The sequence below is a fragment of the Coregonus lavaretus genome (assembly GCF_964263955.1).
Source record: "Coregonus lavaretus genome assembly, chromosome: 25".
Lineage (NCBI taxonomy): Eukaryota > Metazoa > Chordata > Actinopteri > Salmoniformes > Salmonidae > Coregonus > Coregonus lavaretus.
In genome coordinates, this window is record NC_140012.1 from 34943375 (window position 1) to 34961527 (window position 18153).

Sequence of the window (18153 nt, forward strand, 5' to 3'; positions counted from 1 at the left end):
TTAGAGAAAACCCTGAGATGGAGTTTCCAAATGGTGTCACCAGAGGGTACTCTTCTGCTTGAGGTGTATACAAAACATTACTGACCACCTGCTCTAACGATGACATAGACTGACCAGGTGAATCCAGGTGAAAGCTATAATCTCTTATTGATGTCACTTGTTAAATCCACTTCAATCAGTCAAATGCAGATCAATCAGATGAAGGGGAGGGGAGGTTAAAGAATACATTTTAAGCCTTGAGACATTTGGGACATGGATTGTGCGTGTGCCATTCAGAGGTGAATTGGCAAGTTAAAAGATTTAAGTGCCTTTGAACGGGGTATGGTAGTAGGTGCCAGGTGCACCGGTTTGTGTCAAGAACTGCAACGCTGCTCAACAGTTTCCCATGTGTATCAAGAATGGTCCACCACCAAATGACATCCAGCCAATTTGACACAACTGTGGGAAGTGTTGGAGTCAACATGGGCAAGCATCCCTGTGGAACGCTTTCGACACTTTGTAGAGTCCATGCCCCGACAAATTGAGGCTGTTAAATGTTTTTGTTGTAGTGGGGACAGTAACAGAACTTTCAAAAAATATATTTTTATGTTTAGCTCACCTAATATAATGTAAAAGTACAAATTAAGGTGTCTGTAATAGAATAAATGTAGCAAAAACAAATGTGGACATTAATAAATGCATTTCTACAGCTTCCAAAATATTATTTACAATGGTGGGGTAGTGCCAAGATGGTAAGGGTAAGCCTACACGAAACACAGCCCTTATTTTAAGTGTTTCTAAAATTCCCTTTAGGAAAAATAAACGGTGGAAAAACGATTGGAACCATTTCTCTGTTTGACAGCTAGGTTTTATGGGTATTATGACACCTCCATTGTGGGGCTCTATAGAAGAATCCCTACTGTTGACCAATCACAGAGGAAGTAGACTTTGGTGTGTCTGAACAGCCGAAAAAACCCTCACAAAAGTCCAAAACGAACAAAAACGTCACAAAATGTCATCATAATATACAGTGCCTTCAGAAAGTATTCAGACCCATTGACTTTTTCCACATTTTGTTACGTTACAGCCTTATTCTAAAATGGATTAAATAAATAAAAATCCTCAGTAATTTACACACAATACGCCATAATGACAAAGCGAAACAGGTTTTTATTTAAAAAAAAGTTCACATTTATAAAAACTAAAACAGATATACCTTATTTACATAAGTATTCAGACCTTTTGCTATGAGACTCGAAATTGAGCTCAGGTGCATCCTGTTTCCATTGATCATCCTTGAGATGTTTCTACAACTAGATTGGAGTCCACCTGTGGTCAATTCAATTGATTGGACATGATTTGGAAAGGCACACACCTGTCTAAGCTACCACAGTTGACAGTGCATGTCAGAGCAAAAACCAAGCCATGAGGTCGAAGGAATTGTCCGTAGAGCGCTGAGACAGGATTGTGTCGAGGCACAGATCTGGGGAAGGGTACCAAAACATTTCTGCAGCATTGAAGGTCCCCAAGAACACAGTGGCCTCCATTATTCATTGATGGCGCCAACGGAGATGGCGGCCTCGCGACTAGCTCTTAGGAAACTTTGCGGTATTTTTTTTTTTTTTTTATGTATAATTTTTTTTCATTATTAGCTCAGGAAATATTTTGTGTCATTACATACAGCCGGGAATAACTATTGGATATCAAAGCGGCGGTAACTCACCAGAACTAGTGCTTTAGCAGCCCCCGAACTACCTCCGAACTATCCTATTGCTGTTCACCGGACCTTATGATAACTCAGCTATACAGCTGATGCCTGCTGGACAGTTCCTTTTTACGGTACCGCATCCTGTTTATGTTTAGCCTCAGCCCAAACTGTGTCGTCATTACCAGCTGTTGTCTTAGCTCTCTCAAATTACACCTGTGATTGCTTTATGCCTCTCTCCCATGTCAATATGGTTTGCTTATTGCTGTTTCGGTTATTTCTAATAGTACTATTTCACTGTAGATCCCCCAGCACAGCTAAACCTGCCTTAGATAGCTCCTTTGTCCCACCCCCCATACACGCGGAGACCGACTCAATCGGTGCCTCCAGTGATGCTATCTCTTTCATTGTTACCCAACGCTTAGGTTTACCTCCACTTTACTCATACAGTGGGGGAAAAAAGTATTTAGTCAGCCACCAATTGTGCAAGTTCTCCCACTTAAAAAGATGAGAGAGGCCTGTAATTTTCATCATAGGTACACGTCAACTATGACAGACAAAATGAGAAAAGAAAATCTAGAAAATCACATTGTAGGATTTTTTATGAATTTATTTGCAAATTTTGGTGGAAAATAAGTATTTGGTCAATAACAAAAGTTTCTCAATACTTTGTTATATACCCTTTGTTGGCAATGACACAGGTCAAACGTTTTCTGTAAGTCTTCACAAGGTTTTCACACACTGTTGCTGGTATTTTGGCCCATTCCTCCATGCAGATCTCCTCTAGAGCAGTGATGTTTTGGGGCTGTCGCTGGGCAACACGGACTTTCAACTCCCTCCAAAGATTTTCTATGGGGTTGAGATCTGGAGACTGGCTAGGCCACTCCAGGACCTTGAAATGCTTCTTACGAAGCCACTCCTTCGTTGCCCGGGCGGTGTGTTATGGATCATTGTCATGCTGAAAGACCCAGCCATGTTTCATCTTCAATGCCCTTGCTGATGGAAGGAGGTTTTCACTCAAAATCTCACGATACATGGCCCCATTCATTCTTTCCTTTACACGGATCAGTCGTCCTGGTCCCTTTGCAGAAAAACAGCCCCAAAGCATGATGTTTCCACCCCCATGCTTCACAGTAGGTATGGTGTTCTTTGGATGCAACTCAGCATTCTTTGTCCTCCAAACACGACGAGTTGAGTTTTTACCAAAAAGTTATATTTTGGTTTCATCTGACCATATGACATTCTCCCAATCCTCTTCTGGATCATCCAAATGCACTCTAGCAAACTTCAGACGGGCCTGGACATGTACTGGCTTAAGCAGGGGGACACGTCTGGCACTGCAGGATTTGAGTCCCTGGCGGCGTAGTGTGTTACTGATGGTAGGCTTTGTTACTTTGGTCCCAGCTCTCTGCAGGTCATTCACTAGGTCCCCCCGTGTGGTTCTGGGATTTTTGCTCACCGTTCTTGTGATCATTTTGACCCCACGGGGTGAGATCTTGCGTGGAGCCCCAGATCGAGGGAGATTATCAGTGGACTTGTATGTCTTCCATTTCCTAATAATTGCTCCCACAGTTGATTTCTTCAAACCAAGCTGCTTACCTATTGCAGATTCAGTCTTCACAGCCTGGTGCAGGTCTACAATTTAGTTTCTGGTGTCCTTTGACAGCTCTTTGGTCTTGGCCATAGTGGAGTTTGGATTGTGACTGTTTGAGGTTGTGGACAGGTGTCTTTTATACTGATAACAAGTTCAAACAGGTGCCATTAATACAGGTAACGAGTGGAGGACAGAGGAGCCTCTTAAAGAAGAAGTTACAGGTCTGTGAGAGCCATAAATCTTGCTTGTTTGTAGGTGACCAAATACTTATTTTCCACCATAATTTGCAAATAAATTCATTAAAAATCCTACAATGTGATTTTCTGGATTTTTTTTTCTCAATTTGTCTGTCATAGTTGACGTGTACCTATGATGAAAATGACAGGCCTCTCTCATCTTTTTAAGTGGGAGAACTTGCACAATTGGTGGCTGACTAAATACTTTTTTTCCCCACTGTATGTATATACTGTATTCTATAATATTCTACTGTATCTTAGTTCATGCCGCTCTGACATCGCTCGTCCATATATGAATACATTCTTAATTTTTTTCTTACTCAGATTTGTGTGTATTGGGTATATGTTGTGAAATCGTTATACACTGCTCAAAAAAAATAAAGGGAAAACTTAAACAACACAATGTAACTCCAAGTCAATCACACTTCTGTGAAATCAAACTGTCCACTTAGGAAGCAACACTGATTGACAATACATTTCACATGCTGTTGTGCAAATGGAATAGACCACCGGTGGAAATTATAGGCAATTAGCAAGACACCCCCAATAAAGGACTGGTTTTGCAGGTGGTGACCACAGACCACTTCTCAGTTCCTATGCTTCCTGGCTGATGTTTTGGTCACTTTTGAATGCTGGCGGTGCTTTCACTCTAGTGGTAGCATGAGACGGAGTCTACAACCCACACAAGTGGCTCAGGTAGTGCAGCTCATCCAGGATGGCACATCAATGCGAGCTGTGGCAAGAAGGTTTGCTGTGTCTGTCAGCGTAGTGTCCAGAGCATGGAGGCGCTACCAGGAGACAAGCCAGTACATCAGGAGACGTGGAGGAGGCCGTAGGAGGGCAACAACCCAGCAGCATGACTGCCAGAGCACTGCCAGAGCCCTGCAAAATGACCTCCAGCAGGCCACAAATGTGCATGTGTCTGCTCAAACGGTCAGAAACAGACTCCATGAGGGTGGTATGAGGGCCCGACGTCCACAGGTGGGGGTTGTGCTTACAGCCCAACACCGTGCAGGACGTTTGGCATTTGCCAGAGAACACCAAGATTGGCAAATTCGCCACTGGCGCCCTGTGCTCTTCACAGATGAAAGCAGGTTCACACTGAGCACATGTGACAGACGTGACAGAGTCTGGAGACGCCGTGGAGAACGTTCTGCTGCCTGCAACATCCTCCAGCATGACCGGTTTGGCGGTGGGTCAGTTATTTCTTTGGGGGGCCGCACAGCCCTCCATGTGCTCGCCAAAGGTAGCCTGACTGCCATTAGGTACCGAGATGAGATCCTCAGACCCCTTGTGGGACCATATGCTGGTGCGGTTGGCCCTGGGTTCCTCCTAATGCAAGACAATGCTAGACCTCATGTGGCTGGAGTGTGTCAGCAGTTCCTGCAAGAGGAAGGCATTGATGCTATGGACTGGCCCACCCGTTCCCCAGACCTGAATCCAATTGAGCACATCTGGGACATCATGTCTCGCTCCATCCACCAATGCCACGTTGCACCACAGACTGTCCAGGAGTTGGCGGATGCTTTAGTCCAGGTCTGAGAGGAGATCCCTCAGGAGACCATCCGCCACCTCATCAGGAGCATGCCCAGGCGTTGTAAGGAGGTCATACAGGCACGTGGAGGCCACACACACTACTGAGCCTCATTTTGACTTGTTTTAAGGACATTACATCAAAGTTGAATCAGCATGTTTTCCACTTTAATTTTGAGGGTGACTCCAAATCCAGACCTCCATGGGTTGATAAATTTGATTTCCATTGATAATTTTTGTGTGATTTTGTTGTCAGCACATTCAACTATGTAAAGAAAAAAATATTTAATAAGATTATTTCATTCATTCAGATCTAGGATGTGTTATTTTAGTGTTCCCTTTATTTTTTTGAGCAGTGTATATTACTTTTTAGATATTACTGCACTGTCGTAGCTAGAAGCACAAGCATTTCGCTACACCCGCAATAACATCTGCTAAACACGTGTATGTGACCAATAACATTTGATTTGATTTGTTCTTAAATGGAAGAAGTTTGGAACCACCAAGACTCTTCCTAGAGCTGGCCGCCCACCCAAACTGAGCAATCGGGAGAGAAGGGCCTTGGTCAGGGAGGTGACCAAGAACCCGATGGTGACTCTGACAGAGCTCCAGAGTTTCTCTGTGGAGCTGGGAGAACTTTCCAGAAGGACAACCATCTCTGCAGCACTCCACCAATCAGGCCTTTATGGTAGAGTGGCCAGACAGAAGCCACTCCTCAGTAAAAGGCACGTGACAGCCCGCTTGGAGTTTCCCAAAAGGCACCTAAAGACTTTCAAACCATGAGAAACAAGATTCTCTCGTCTGATGAAACCAAGATTGAACTCTTTGACTTGAATGCCAAGCGTCATGTCTGGAGGAAACCTGGCACCATGCCAACGGTGAAGCATGGTGGTGGTAGTATCATGCTGTGGGGATGTTTTTCAGCGGCAGGGAGACTAGTCAGGATCAAGGCAAAGATGAACCGAGCCAAGTACAGAGAGATCCTTGATGAAAACCTGTGCCAGAGCGCTCAGGACCTCAGACTCAGGTTCACCTTCCAACAGGACAACGACCCTAAGCACACAGCCAAGACAACACAGGAGTGGCTTCGGGATCTGCAGAGAAGAATGGGAGAAACTCCCCAAATACAGGTGTGCCAAGTTTGTAGCATCATACCCAAGAAGTCTCAAGGCTGTAATCGCTGCCAAAGGTGCTTCAACAAAGTACTGAGTAAAGGGTCTGAATACTTATGTAAATTTATTATTTACGTTTTTTTTAAATAAATTAGCAAAAATTCTAAAAACCTGTTTTTGCTTTGTCATCATGGGGTATTGTGTGTAGATTGATGAGGGGGAAAAAACGATTTAATACATTTTATAAACTTTTACTCAAGTAGTATTTTACAGGGTGACTTTCCCTTTTACTTGAGTCATTTTCTAATAAGGCATCTTTACTTTTACTCAAGTATGATAATTTGGTACTTTTTCCACCACTGCTTTTTAGTCGTTCAGTTTGTCATTCTTTAGTTTTTTATATTTTGTTTGTTGTGTAGTAAATATTTCAGCTTTTATTTTAATAGTTTTTTCCTGTGAAGAACATTGGGTTGCATTACATGTCTGAAATGTGCTGTAGAAATAAAGATTGATTTGTCACAGAAACTACTACATTAAATAGCAAATGTGCCTAGTCATGTCACATGCGCGCTAGCCAACACCTGTCAGATACAGTGAGGGTAGGCTGTGCGGGAAGGTTAGTCTATGATTACATTATTAAGGATAAAAGCCAGAATATTTGCAAACGGCAGTCACACGTCGATCATCATGTCACTGGAATAAGACCCTCGATATTTATTGGAAAGGTGCATCAAGCTCATAGCGTGCACTTTCAACACCCTGTGAAGTTAATTCATCATAACTTACTTCATCTGTAGCCTAATAAACTGCATGGTTTACACAGTCGTAGTGGGAGGGCCACACACCATATTATCGCGTACTCCAAGTTTGCTTCGATATGATGGTTATTATATCAGTATTTGCGCATAAAAGCGTTTCCACCGCTATTTTTCGCATAATACATTTTACCGACACAATGTCGAATGAACAGATTATCTGTCGGCATTTTTACAATTAACCTAAACTTCCTGTTTCCATTACAGCGGTCGTGATATATTTTTTAAATATGGTATGACTTTACGCGGATGGAAACGTGGTTAGGTGAAGCCGATATGTCAGATGTGCTTCAAACTGAACTATAACCAGACCACTGGGCGATATATTTTTACTGACTTCTCAGTATCTTCGGCTAACCTGTTAGCTAAAAGCTAACCCGGATGTACCGGAAATAGACGTGGCAAGCGACGAACTACATCCTGGTTTCTGTGTTGACAAACGAAAGAGAGCCAGATGGATTCATAATTGTACAATTACTCCAAAACTAAACCAGTTTTAACTGTGGTTAGCTATCTTACGCGTTGACAGGCACAGTAGAAGGTAGTTAGCGAACCAGCCTTGCAGAGGCAATGGACCGGACTAGGCTGTTGTTCGTGTTGTTTGGGGGTTTGTTGGAGGTGTGTTGTAATGTGTCGGCTAACAGAGGGGGATCTCCTTCGTTTACTGATGAAATCCCATTCAAAATCAACTGGCCCGGGGCCGAATTCACCCTGGTGGGTGTTGACGCTCAGTTTGTGTGTGTTTGTGTTTGTTGTGTGATAGAGAATGCAGTTTTTGTTATAGATAACGTTATCATGGCTGTTTTTTAAACATGATTTATTGACAAGCTAATGTTGTTTTAAATGGTGATAAAGCATGTTAAGCCTACCTAGTTACTAGCTAGCTAGGTATTCCTTGTTATGGTTGTTGTCATATGACTGTCAAAGAAAAGCTGATCATACATGGTCTGTCTGTCATCGCCTGTTATGACTCCTGTAAAGTGGTGCACCTCCACAACATTTACAATCTGAGATGATGTAGCCAGTAAACATGCATGCTTTCAGTACAGTATTATTAGCTGACCCAAAATATTTCCTTCCATAGCCAACCTCAGGTGCCCTCTACAAAGAAGATGACTTTGTCATCATGACAACAACAGAGAAGGAGAAATACAAATGTATCCTGCCTTCCTTGTCAAATGGAGATGATGTGAGTATAAAGATTAGACTAGCTAGATAAATAATTTTCTGTTTCACTCCTTTTTTCAATTATTGCTTGTCTCACTTATCCTCCCCCTCTCTCTCTTGCTCCCCCTCTCTCGCTCTCTTCCCCCCTTCTCACCGTCTCTCCCCTCTCTATCTCTATCTCTATCTCTCAGGATGATGTCAAGGAGTACGCTGGTCCCACTCCAGGTGATCTGCTGGACCCACTGTTCAAACAGAGCAGCTGCTCCTACAGAGTGAGAACCTTACAGTTTCACTTCTACTACTCTGTCTAAATATAGGCTATCTTGAGTATCACTGCAACACTAGCAACACCAAGGTCATGGGTTTAACCCCCTTAGGTAGTGTTGCACGGTACACCGGTACCATGGTAATATCACGGTACCAAAACGTCATGATACTTATGATACCAACATTTTAGCATACTGTAGTACCGTTTCATATGATACTACCAAGTTTTTAGGCTGACGCCTGTTATAAAATGTTTATAAAGTCAGTGTTGTTCATAAATTCAGTTGAATTTAAGCAACCACCATTAGTATGCACCGGCCCAATGATATCCACATCACTTTCATGCGCATATCACGTGTGGCAAATTGAGCAGAGCTTCGCGACAGGCATGCTTGCAGCTTTACAGCAGAGAAAACGGCTTGCCTCTAGCCTAAACGGTTCAAAATACAGTAAATGACCCATATATTTTTTTTTATTTAACCTTTATTTAACTAGGCAAGTCAGTTAAGAACAAATTCTTATTTACAATGACGGCCTACACCGGCCAAATCCGGACGACGTTGGGCCAATTGTGCGCCGCCCTATGGGACTCCCAATCACGGCCGGAATCGAACCAGGGGGTCTGTAGTGACGCCTCAAGCACTGAGATGCAGTGCCTTAGACCGCTGCGCCACTCGGGATACCTTTTTTCTTTCTATCGGGATTTGCACGCATTTTAAATAATTTCACAATCCATGTCGAAGGCTGTTTTGAAGGAAAGAAAACGGGTCTGCTACTCATGAGATGTGCTTCAAAGCTAGGATTCATACAGGACTAATGGAAGACTAAACTAGATCCAAAAAATCGATATCTTTCTGGTGATCCTTGAATTCTGTTTGGTGCCTAATGTTTTAAAAGTTGGTAGCAGTGTGTGTTTGTGGGAGAGAGAGAGTGGTGTGTGTGTTTATGAGAGAGGTGTGTGTGTGTGGGTGTGTGTGTTTATGAGAGGAAGTTAGGGAGACAGTGTGTGAGGAAGGGAGGTGTGTGTTTTAACTGAAGAGTAAAGGTTTCATGCAGTGTTTTCCCTTACTGCCACAATGACACGCAGATCATTATGCATGTATATTCCTTCCTACCATTTCTCCAGCCAAATCACAGGTAGGCCTTTGCAAATATGAGCAAATCAGCCATTCTATGCAGTATTCTATTATACACTGAACAGTGTGAAGTTAAATTCAGTGTGTTGTATTGAGTATAAGTGTGAATTTCAGTGAAAGGTTTTTGCGTAGCACATGCGCAGAACATTTAGAAAATGTGAACAAGCGTCCGGGGGACGGGGCGAACAGGATGCTAGGCCACTCTGAATTTTTTCCCCCTCGGTATCATCAAATTGTGGCGTCATGGCAACACTACCCTTAGAGATCACATACACATACTAAACATGTATGTAATGTACTCACTGTGCTTTCAGTCACTTTGGATAGGCTAACCACTGTCTCTTCTGGCGTGTCTTGTGGTGTTAATTGTAGATCGAGTCATACTGGACGTATGAGGTGTGTCATGGGAAGCATGTGAGACAATACCACGAAGAGAAGGAGACGGGACAGGTCAGTGGGAAATAATGTTACTTAAAAGTTCACCATAATAAAAAATGTCTACCATTAAGTATGTTGCAATAAATACGGGAAAAAAAGCAATCAAGGTGAAATGATTTTTCCTGTTCTATCTAGCAGATCAAACTACAGGAGTACGTCTTGGGAAGCATGACCAAGAAGACTGAGTCTTCAGCCACTTCAGGAACAGAGACCGCAGAGGCAGAGAAAATCGAGGAGGCGGATCCTAAGTTAGAACCCGAGAAAGAGGTTTGTTGTTCGACAGCGACACAGCAGTTTGGCTCATATACATTTGGAAAAAACACCTGATAAGACTTCTTTGAACCTTTTGTCTTTTCTGTGTCACTCAGTTTATTTTCATTTAATTTGGGTCTCTATCATTGGTCGCTACCTTACTTGCTGTGATCTGGTTAGTTTATCTACCTAAGTTGAATATACCGATTATCTCTGTTAAAAGACAAAAATATAAATGTCTCTAGGTTCCCACTAAGAATGTGGAGGGCCAGCTGGCTCCATACTACCCGGTGTTGATGGGCCACGGGACGGCCTGCGTCCTGAAACAGAACGAGCCACGCTCCACCAACGTGCTGTATGTCTGCCACCCCGAAGCAAAGCAAGAGATCCTCTCTATCGCTGAGGTCACTACCTGCGAGTACGAAGTAGTGGTGCTGACCCATCTGATCTGTGCACACCCCAAATACAGGTAGCAGGTCTACCCAATCAGTTTCCCTTGTTTGATGTATATCAGAACTAGCATAGCTGATTTAACTCATGTACAGAGTGACATAGTGAATAGTCTCGATATTAGTATAAGTTAAGGCAGTGGTATTCAAACTTTTGGGACCCCATTTTATCCGCCAGAATTTCTGGGGAACCTATTTTCATTCACAATAATTTCTCGAGACCCCAATATAATGACAACCTTAAAATCTGTATATTTATTTACATCAACAAATAACCTTCAATTCATTACATTTTCATCTCTTATCAAAATGAAAATAAATCAATAAATAATAATAGTCCCGTGTAGCTCAGTTGGTAGAGCATGGCGTTTGCAACGGCAGGGTTGTGGGTTCGATTCCCATGGGGGGCCAGTATGAAAATGTATGCACTCACTAACTGTAAGTCGCTCTGGATAAGAGCGTCTGCTAAATGACTAAAATGTAAAATGTACTCAATACAATTTTATTTTTACAATTATCTTTCTCAAAAACGATTGTATATTGTCCCATGTTTGAGATGTAATGGAGTCATATCTTTATCCCATGGTCTGTTAGGTTCAAGTCGTCCCCAGTGAATGCCATCTTCTGCCAGGCCCTGTCTGGTTCTCCCCTGCGGCCTCACAGTCTCTCTCAGATGGACCGGGAGCAGGAACAGCTACTGAAACCTCCCTTCACTGTGCCTGCTGCCCCAGAGATGGAGAGAGAGGTGAGGTGGGGGGTAGGATATAAAGATGGAGAGAGTTGATACTGGGGAGGAGGGAAGGAGAGGGAGACATGAAACTGGTGGATGATGGTAAGATGAAAGATGGGAAAAGGCAGTGGTAGTGGGGGACTAGTAGGCCACACCATAGTAAAGCTTTTTGCATTCCTCCCTACTCTACTGAACACGACTCAGGTTTAGAAGCCAACCACCTCCCCTCCTCCCTTTTTTTCTCCAGGAGGAGAGTATGTCCCCAGTGAGAGAGGAGGCCTTCTCCTCTACCCATAAGCCCTTGGTGGTAGGCGGGCAGACTCATATTACCGTGGGAACCACCCACATCTCCCGCCTGACGGACGAGCAGCTGATCAAAGAGTTCCTGAGTGGCTCCTACTGTCTCCATGGGGTTAGTATGAGGCATGTTGATTGGCTGGCTGTTGAAGAAGACACCTGCTCATTTGCTACAGCCACATATTGGCTACTGCTCATTGGCTGCTGTTGTTTATTCAATTTAATAGAACGTTATTGTTCCCTGATGGTTCCCTGATGTATTACATACATAAAAAACAACATATATTCCATTTATACATACCAAAAGGGGAAGTGACAGAGGAGGTTGAAAGAGGTGCTCAAGTAACACACACACAACTCTTAAGTTCATACTGTAGCATCTGTGTTCCAGGGAGTGGGATGGTGGAAGTATGAGTTCTGCTATGGAAAGCATGTACATCAGTACCATGAGGTAAGGGTTCTCTACCAGAAGAGGCTGGTGGGAGGAGCTATAGGAGGACGGGCTCATTGTAATGTCTGGAATGGTATCAAACACATGGAAACAACGTGTTTGACTCCGTTCCATTAATTCCATTCCAGCCCTTACAATGAGCCCGTCCTCCTGTAGCCCCTCCCACCAGCCTCTCCTGTTCTGTACTTAGTAGCTTGGTAATGTTAAAATGCTTAAAGCTAAATATTTCCTGTACACTGAAAGAGATGCGTTTTAGTATTGGCTGGCTGGGTGCATCATGTATTTTTTGTTATGTTCAAAATATCTACACTGAACAAAAATATAAACCCAATATGCAACAATTTAAAAGATTTTACTGAGTTACAGTTCATATATCAATGGATCAGAAAACCAGTCAGTATCTGGTGTGACCACCATTTGCCTCATGCAGTATGACACATCTCCTTCGCATTGAGTTGATCAGGCAATTGATTGTGGCCTGTGGAATGTTGTCCCACTCCTCTTCAATGGCTGTACGAAGTTGCTGGATATTGACGGGAACTGGAACACTGTCATACACGTCGATCCAGAGCATCCCAAACATGCTCAATGGGTGACATGTCTGGTGAGTATGCAGGCAATGGAAGAACTAGGACATTTTCAGCTTCCAGGAATTGTGTACAGATTCTTGCGACATGGGGCCATGTATTATCATGCTGAAACATGAGGTGATGGCTGCAGATGAATGGCACGACAATGGGCCTCAGGATCATGTCACGGTATCTCTGTGCTTTCAAATTGCCATCGATAAAATGCAATTGTGTTCGATGTCCGTAGCGTATGCCTGCCCATACCATAACCCCACCACCACCATGGGGCACTCTGTTCACAACACTGACATCCACAAACTGCTCGCCCACACAATGCCATACACGCTGTCTGCCATCTGCCCGGTACAGTTGAAACCGGGATTCATCCATGAAGAGCACGCTTCTCCAGCGTGCCAGTGGTAATCGAAGGTGAGCATTTGCCCACTGAAGTTGGTTACGACGCCGAACTGCAGTCAGGTCAAGCCCCTGGTGAGGACGATGAGCACGCAGATGAACTTCCCTGAGACGGTTTCTGACAGGTTGTGCAAACCGGGTGGCTGGTCTCAGATGATGTGGAGGTCCTGGACTGGCGTGGTTACACGTGGTCTGTGGGTGTGAGGCCGGTTGGACGTACTGCTAAAAAGACGTTGGAGGCGGCTTATGGTAGAGAAATGAACTTTCAGTTCTCTGGCAACCACTCTGGTGGACATTCCTGCAGTTAGCATGCCAATTGCATGCTCCCTCAAAACTTGAAACGTCTGTGGCATTGTGTTGTGTGACAAAACTGCATATTTTAGAGTGGCCTTTTATTGTCCCCAGCACAAGCTGCGCCTGTGTATTGATCATGCTATTTAATCAGCTTCTTGATATGCCACACCTGTCAGGTGGATGGATTATCTTGGCAAAGGAGAAATGCTCACTAACAGAGATGTAAAAAAATGTGTGCACAACATTTGAGAGAACATTTCTGGGATCTTTTATTTCAGTTCATGAAACATGGGATCAACACTTGCGTTTATATTTTTGTTATGATGATTGATTGATATGTGTTCTCTCCCAGGATAAGGAGCAGGGGAAGAACATCGTGGTAGTGGGCAGTTGGAATTCTGAGGAGCACCTGGAGTGGGCCCAGAAGAACGTGGCCCGGTCCTACCAGCTCAAAAACGACGGGGTGGAGAAAGTCAAGTATGTCAGCCAGCTCTACAATCAGTTTTTTAAAAGATCACACTGACAGCATTATGTTAATAATTATTATATTTTAGAAATAGGGCATTAGAGGGTGGTGTCCCGGACAAAGATTAAGCCTACCTCTGGACTAAAAAGCATGCTCAATGGAGAATATCCATTGAAAGGGCCTTTTAATCCAGTAATAGGATTAATCTGTTTCCAGGAAACCTAAACATTTTTAATGAGAAGAACACATTTGTGATTGATAATGAGGATAAGGACTTCATGGTTGTTGTACTTTCTCCTCCCCAGAGTGGTGTCTCACTTCTACGGCCACGGGGACGTGTGTGACATGACGGGGAAACCCAGACAGGTCATCGTCAAGCTCAAGTGAGTGATCATTAGTGTTACCAATCTCTTCCTGCGAGAGGCCTGGTCTAGTAATGACACACTTAAAGCTGCAATGTAACGACCAAAATCACATAGAAATGTAAGTTATAGATCTGTCATTCTCATTGAAAGCAAGTCTAAGAAGCGGTAGATCTATTCTATGTGCGCTATTTCTATGCTTCATGGTCTTAACTTTCGTTTTTTGCATCTTTTACATTCAGTTTTGTACACCAGCTAAAAATCTAATGTTTTTGTTTATGGAAAATATATTTCACAGCAGTTTAGATGGTTGAATGATTCTCTACACTATACTTGCTTGTTTTGTCACAAACTGAAATTAGGATAACTATTGCTGCATAGAGTGATTTCTGCATAGTGCATCTGTGTGGACACCTCTTCGTCGAACATCTCATTCCAAAATCATGGGCATTAATATGGAGTTGGAACATTGCTGCGGGGACTTGCTTCCATTCAGCCACAAGAGCATTAGTGAGGTTGGGCACTGATGTTGGGCGATTAGGCCTGGCTCGCAGTCGGCGTTCCAATTCATCCCAAAGGTGTTTGATGGGGTTGAGGTCAGGGCTCTGTGCAGGCCAGTCAAGTTCTTCAACACTGATCTCGACAAACCATTTCTGTATGGACCTCGCTTTGTGCACAGGGGCATTGTCATGCTGAAACAGAAAAGGGCCTTCCCCAAACTGTTGCCACAAAGTTGGAAGCACAGAATCGTCTAGAATGTCATTGTATGCTGTAGCATTAAGATTTCCCGTCACTGGAACTAAGGAGCTTGAACCATGAATAACAGCCCTAGACCATTATTCCTCCTCCACCAAACTTTACTGTTGGCACTATGCATTGGGGCAGGTAGCGTTCTCCTGGCATCCGCCAAACCCAGATTTGTCCGTCGGACTGCCAGATGGTGCAGCGTGATTCATCACTCCAGAGAACGTGTTTCCACTGCTTCAGAGTCCAATGGCAGCGAGCTTTACACCACTCCAGCCGACACTTGGCATTGCGGTCATGAAGTTTCCGACGAACAGTTATTGTGCTGACATTGCTTCCAGAGGCAGTTTGGAACTCGGTAGTGAGTGTTGCAACCGAGGACAGATGATTTTTACGCGCTTCAGCACTCGGTGGTCCGGTTCTGTGAGCTTGTGTATCCTACCACTTCGTGGCTGAGAAGTTGTTGCTCCTAGACGTTTCCACTTCATAATAACAGCACTTACAGTTGATCGGGGCAGCTCTAGCAGGGCAGAAATTTGACGAACTGACTTGTTGGAATGGTGGCATCCTATGACGGTGCCACATTGAAAGTCACTAAGCTCTTCAGTAAGGCCATTCTACTGCCAATGTTTGTCTATGGAGATTGCATGGCTGTGTGCTCGATTTTATACACCGGTCAGCAACGGGTGTGGTTGAAATAGCCAAATATACTAATTCGAAGGGGTGTCCACATACTTTTGCATATATGCCATTTAGCAGACGCTTTTATCCAAAGCAACTTAGTCATGCGTGCATACATTTTACGTACGGGTGGTCCCGGGAATCAAACACACTATCCTGGCGTTGCAAGCGCCATGCTCTACCAACTGAGCTACAGAGGACCACTTCTCCATTGGAGCGACATGCAGGGCTTATTCAGGAGGATGTAAGGTTAAAGTTCAACATCAGATAGAAATGTATGGTGTATAAGATGATTGTCATGTAGAATTGGAAATCGTGTCAGCTCTACTGATTCTATTTCTATCTGCAACATTCAGAACATTTCACATCACTGAATACACCGCCAGTCTCTGATTCAAGTCTCTTTCCTCTCCTCTGTCTCAGGTGTAAGGAGTCTGAGTCTCCCCATGCGGTCACTGTGTACATGCTGGAGCCTCAGACCTGTCAGTACGTCCTTGGGGTAAGACTGCATACACACATCACTGTGTTGCAGATTTCCAATGTATTCACTACACATGGGAAATAAACTCAACCCTGTTCTTTTTTTCTCCATCAGGTTGAGTCTCCAGTCATATGCCAGATCCTGGACACCGCTGATGAGAAAGGCCTTCTATCTGTCTCCAGCTAACAGAACAGGAAGCCAGAGAGACGAAAAAGAGGAGGGATGAGTAGAGGGGGATAAGAAGAGCAATAGAATAATAAGAAGAAAAAAAACATGTTTTACTAGAAAAGAAAAGAACAGAGATTTAGGCAAAGACTGCATAAAATGGACACCTGAAGACTGGATGAACCAAGGCCCATGGCACTGCTCAGGAGGTTCAGACAGACATGAAAAAAAGTAGAGGGAGAAAGTGTTGATCCTGGAACAGCCCCTGGAAGCCAGGACCACAGCCCCTCACTAACGCCCTGGCTTAAACCTCCTCCATGGACTGTACCAGCCCCATTCTACATCAAAAGCCTTATGATAAAAGCATGGGAAAACACATTTGATTTGAATTGGAAATCCAATTCCAAATAGGACAGAGACTCACACAAAATGGGACCCTGCTCACTCCACAAGGCAGTGGATCTATGTCCTGGACTTCATATCTTCCTTGTATTCTTTATCTTCGGCAGGTTAGTTCTAGTGTCTTTTCAGGCCAATATGCCAGGACAGAGAATGACCAATCATTCAAAGAACCTCATTAGGAGAACCAGCTTCCATGTTGGTTTTTATCGCCAACATTCTAAATGATCTGTATTTATTTGGGTTTAATTTCAGTTTGATTTGATGCTTGTCCGTGACACTTTGCAATTGTATGCATTTTTTGTTTTGTAGATATCTTTGAGCAAGGTCAGTTTGAATTTTAAAATGTGCAGACAAACAGTAACTGTGGGTATAGTAAGAATAGGGTTCTGGTGTCATGGTTTGGGTAAATTTCAATTGTCCATTCAGGAAGTAAACTGAAATTCCAAGTGCTACAGTATTTCCTCATTCGAAAGCAATAAGTAAAATTGGGATTTTAATTTCAGTTTACTTTCTGTATTGACTGTATTGAAATGGAATTGACCCCAACCATGGTGGTTGTTATGTTACAGGGTGAGTGAGAGTAACTTGACGTACTGTATATTCAATCCCCCGATGTAATTGACGAGCACTGATTAACGTTTTATTTACTGAATCAGATGTTTCCGGTGGATTTCTAAATCTGGTGTGTTCTATGGTTTAAATGAGGGATACACTGAAACAAGAAAATAATGAAATAAAAATATATCTTAACAAAAATGAATAAAATTGAGTTAAAATTATTGATAGTCATACTCTTGTCTTGGAGAGCTAGCCACGATATGATAAAGCTCTTGTTGTATAACTAGCATTCAGTTTGAACCATCATACATGTAGTAAAAGGCCAACTGATGCTCTTCTCTAAAGAAAATGTGATTTGTACCTGTAGCTTATGCGATACCACAGATAGATCATAGATTTAGTTAGACGACTCCTCTTTGTATCTGTCCCATTATGGCGTCTTTGAGAGCATGGGCAGCTCCATTGAGCTGGTTATTTCCAAGTAGAGATCTTTATGGATAGACACATGCACTGTGCGTAATTGTGTGATATGACAAAAGCTTGAGGTGCAGGTTGATTATCTGACCACCAGAGGGCTCCAATGTTGTGCTTACAGTTTTACTTCATAAAAGGTGCTGTTCACCTTTATGGCTCTGCAATAGGTTTTCAATTTGACTTGAAAATCAGAGGAGCAATTCCATAACTCCTGCTGCTAATTTTCTAAACTTCAAAAATCTATTCCCTAAACTTGAGGAATTTATACGATTATTTACGTTATACAATGTAATATAACGTCTGTACGTAGAACACTATCAAATGTAGAATTTCTAATATTCTACACTGGAGATTGATGGCTCTAGAATTAGATGTTCTTTGC

The 18153-nt window shown here is 43.2% G+C and overlaps 1 protein-coding gene across 2 annotated transcripts; it reads left to right on the forward strand.

Moving 5' to 3' along the window:
- The first annotated feature begins 7384 nt into the window (after positions 1 to 7384).
- On the forward strand, positions 7385 to 17518 carry LOC311100604 (endoplasmic reticulum lectin 1-like). Of its 2 annotated transcripts, none has more exons than XM_084141527.1 (13): positions 7385 to 7688; positions 8059 to 8163; positions 8333 to 8413; positions 9917 to 9994; positions 10118 to 10249; positions 10480 to 10703; positions 11278 to 11428; positions 11661 to 11825; positions 12102 to 12161; positions 13791 to 13915; positions 14210 to 14287; positions 16115 to 16190; positions 16287 to 17518. In XM_084141527.1, the coding sequence occupies exons 1-13, from the start codon at positions 7545 to 7547 to the stop codon at positions 16356 to 16358; spliced, it is 1491 nt and encodes a 496-aa protein (XP_083997653.1). In that variant the 5' UTR covers positions 7385 to 7544; the 3' UTR covers positions 16359 to 17518. The 2 variants fall into 2 exon arrangements, with proteins under 2 accessions (XP_083997653.1, XP_083997654.1); XM_084141528.1 differs by having other exon boundaries at positions 7392 to 7688; positions 10121 to 10249.
- Positions 17519 to 18153: the final 635 nt, after the last annotated feature.

What these genes read in the sequence shown, in the direction of transcription:
- LOC311100604 (XM_084141527.1), top strand. Translation starts at nt 7,545, where the DNA reads ATGGACCGGACTAGGCTGTTGTTCGTGTTGTTTGGGGGTTTGTTGGAG. An exon ending in TGTGCACACCCCAAATACAG is followed by an intron (nt 10,704 to 11,277) that starts GTAGCAGGTCTA and finishes ATGGTCTGTTAG; the next exon opens with GTTCAAGTCGTCCCCAGTGA. An exon ending in CCTGTCAGTACGTCCTTGGG is followed by an intron (nt 16,191 to 16,286) that starts GTAAGACTGCAT and finishes TTTCTCCATCAG; the next exon opens with GTTGAGTCTCCAGTCATATG.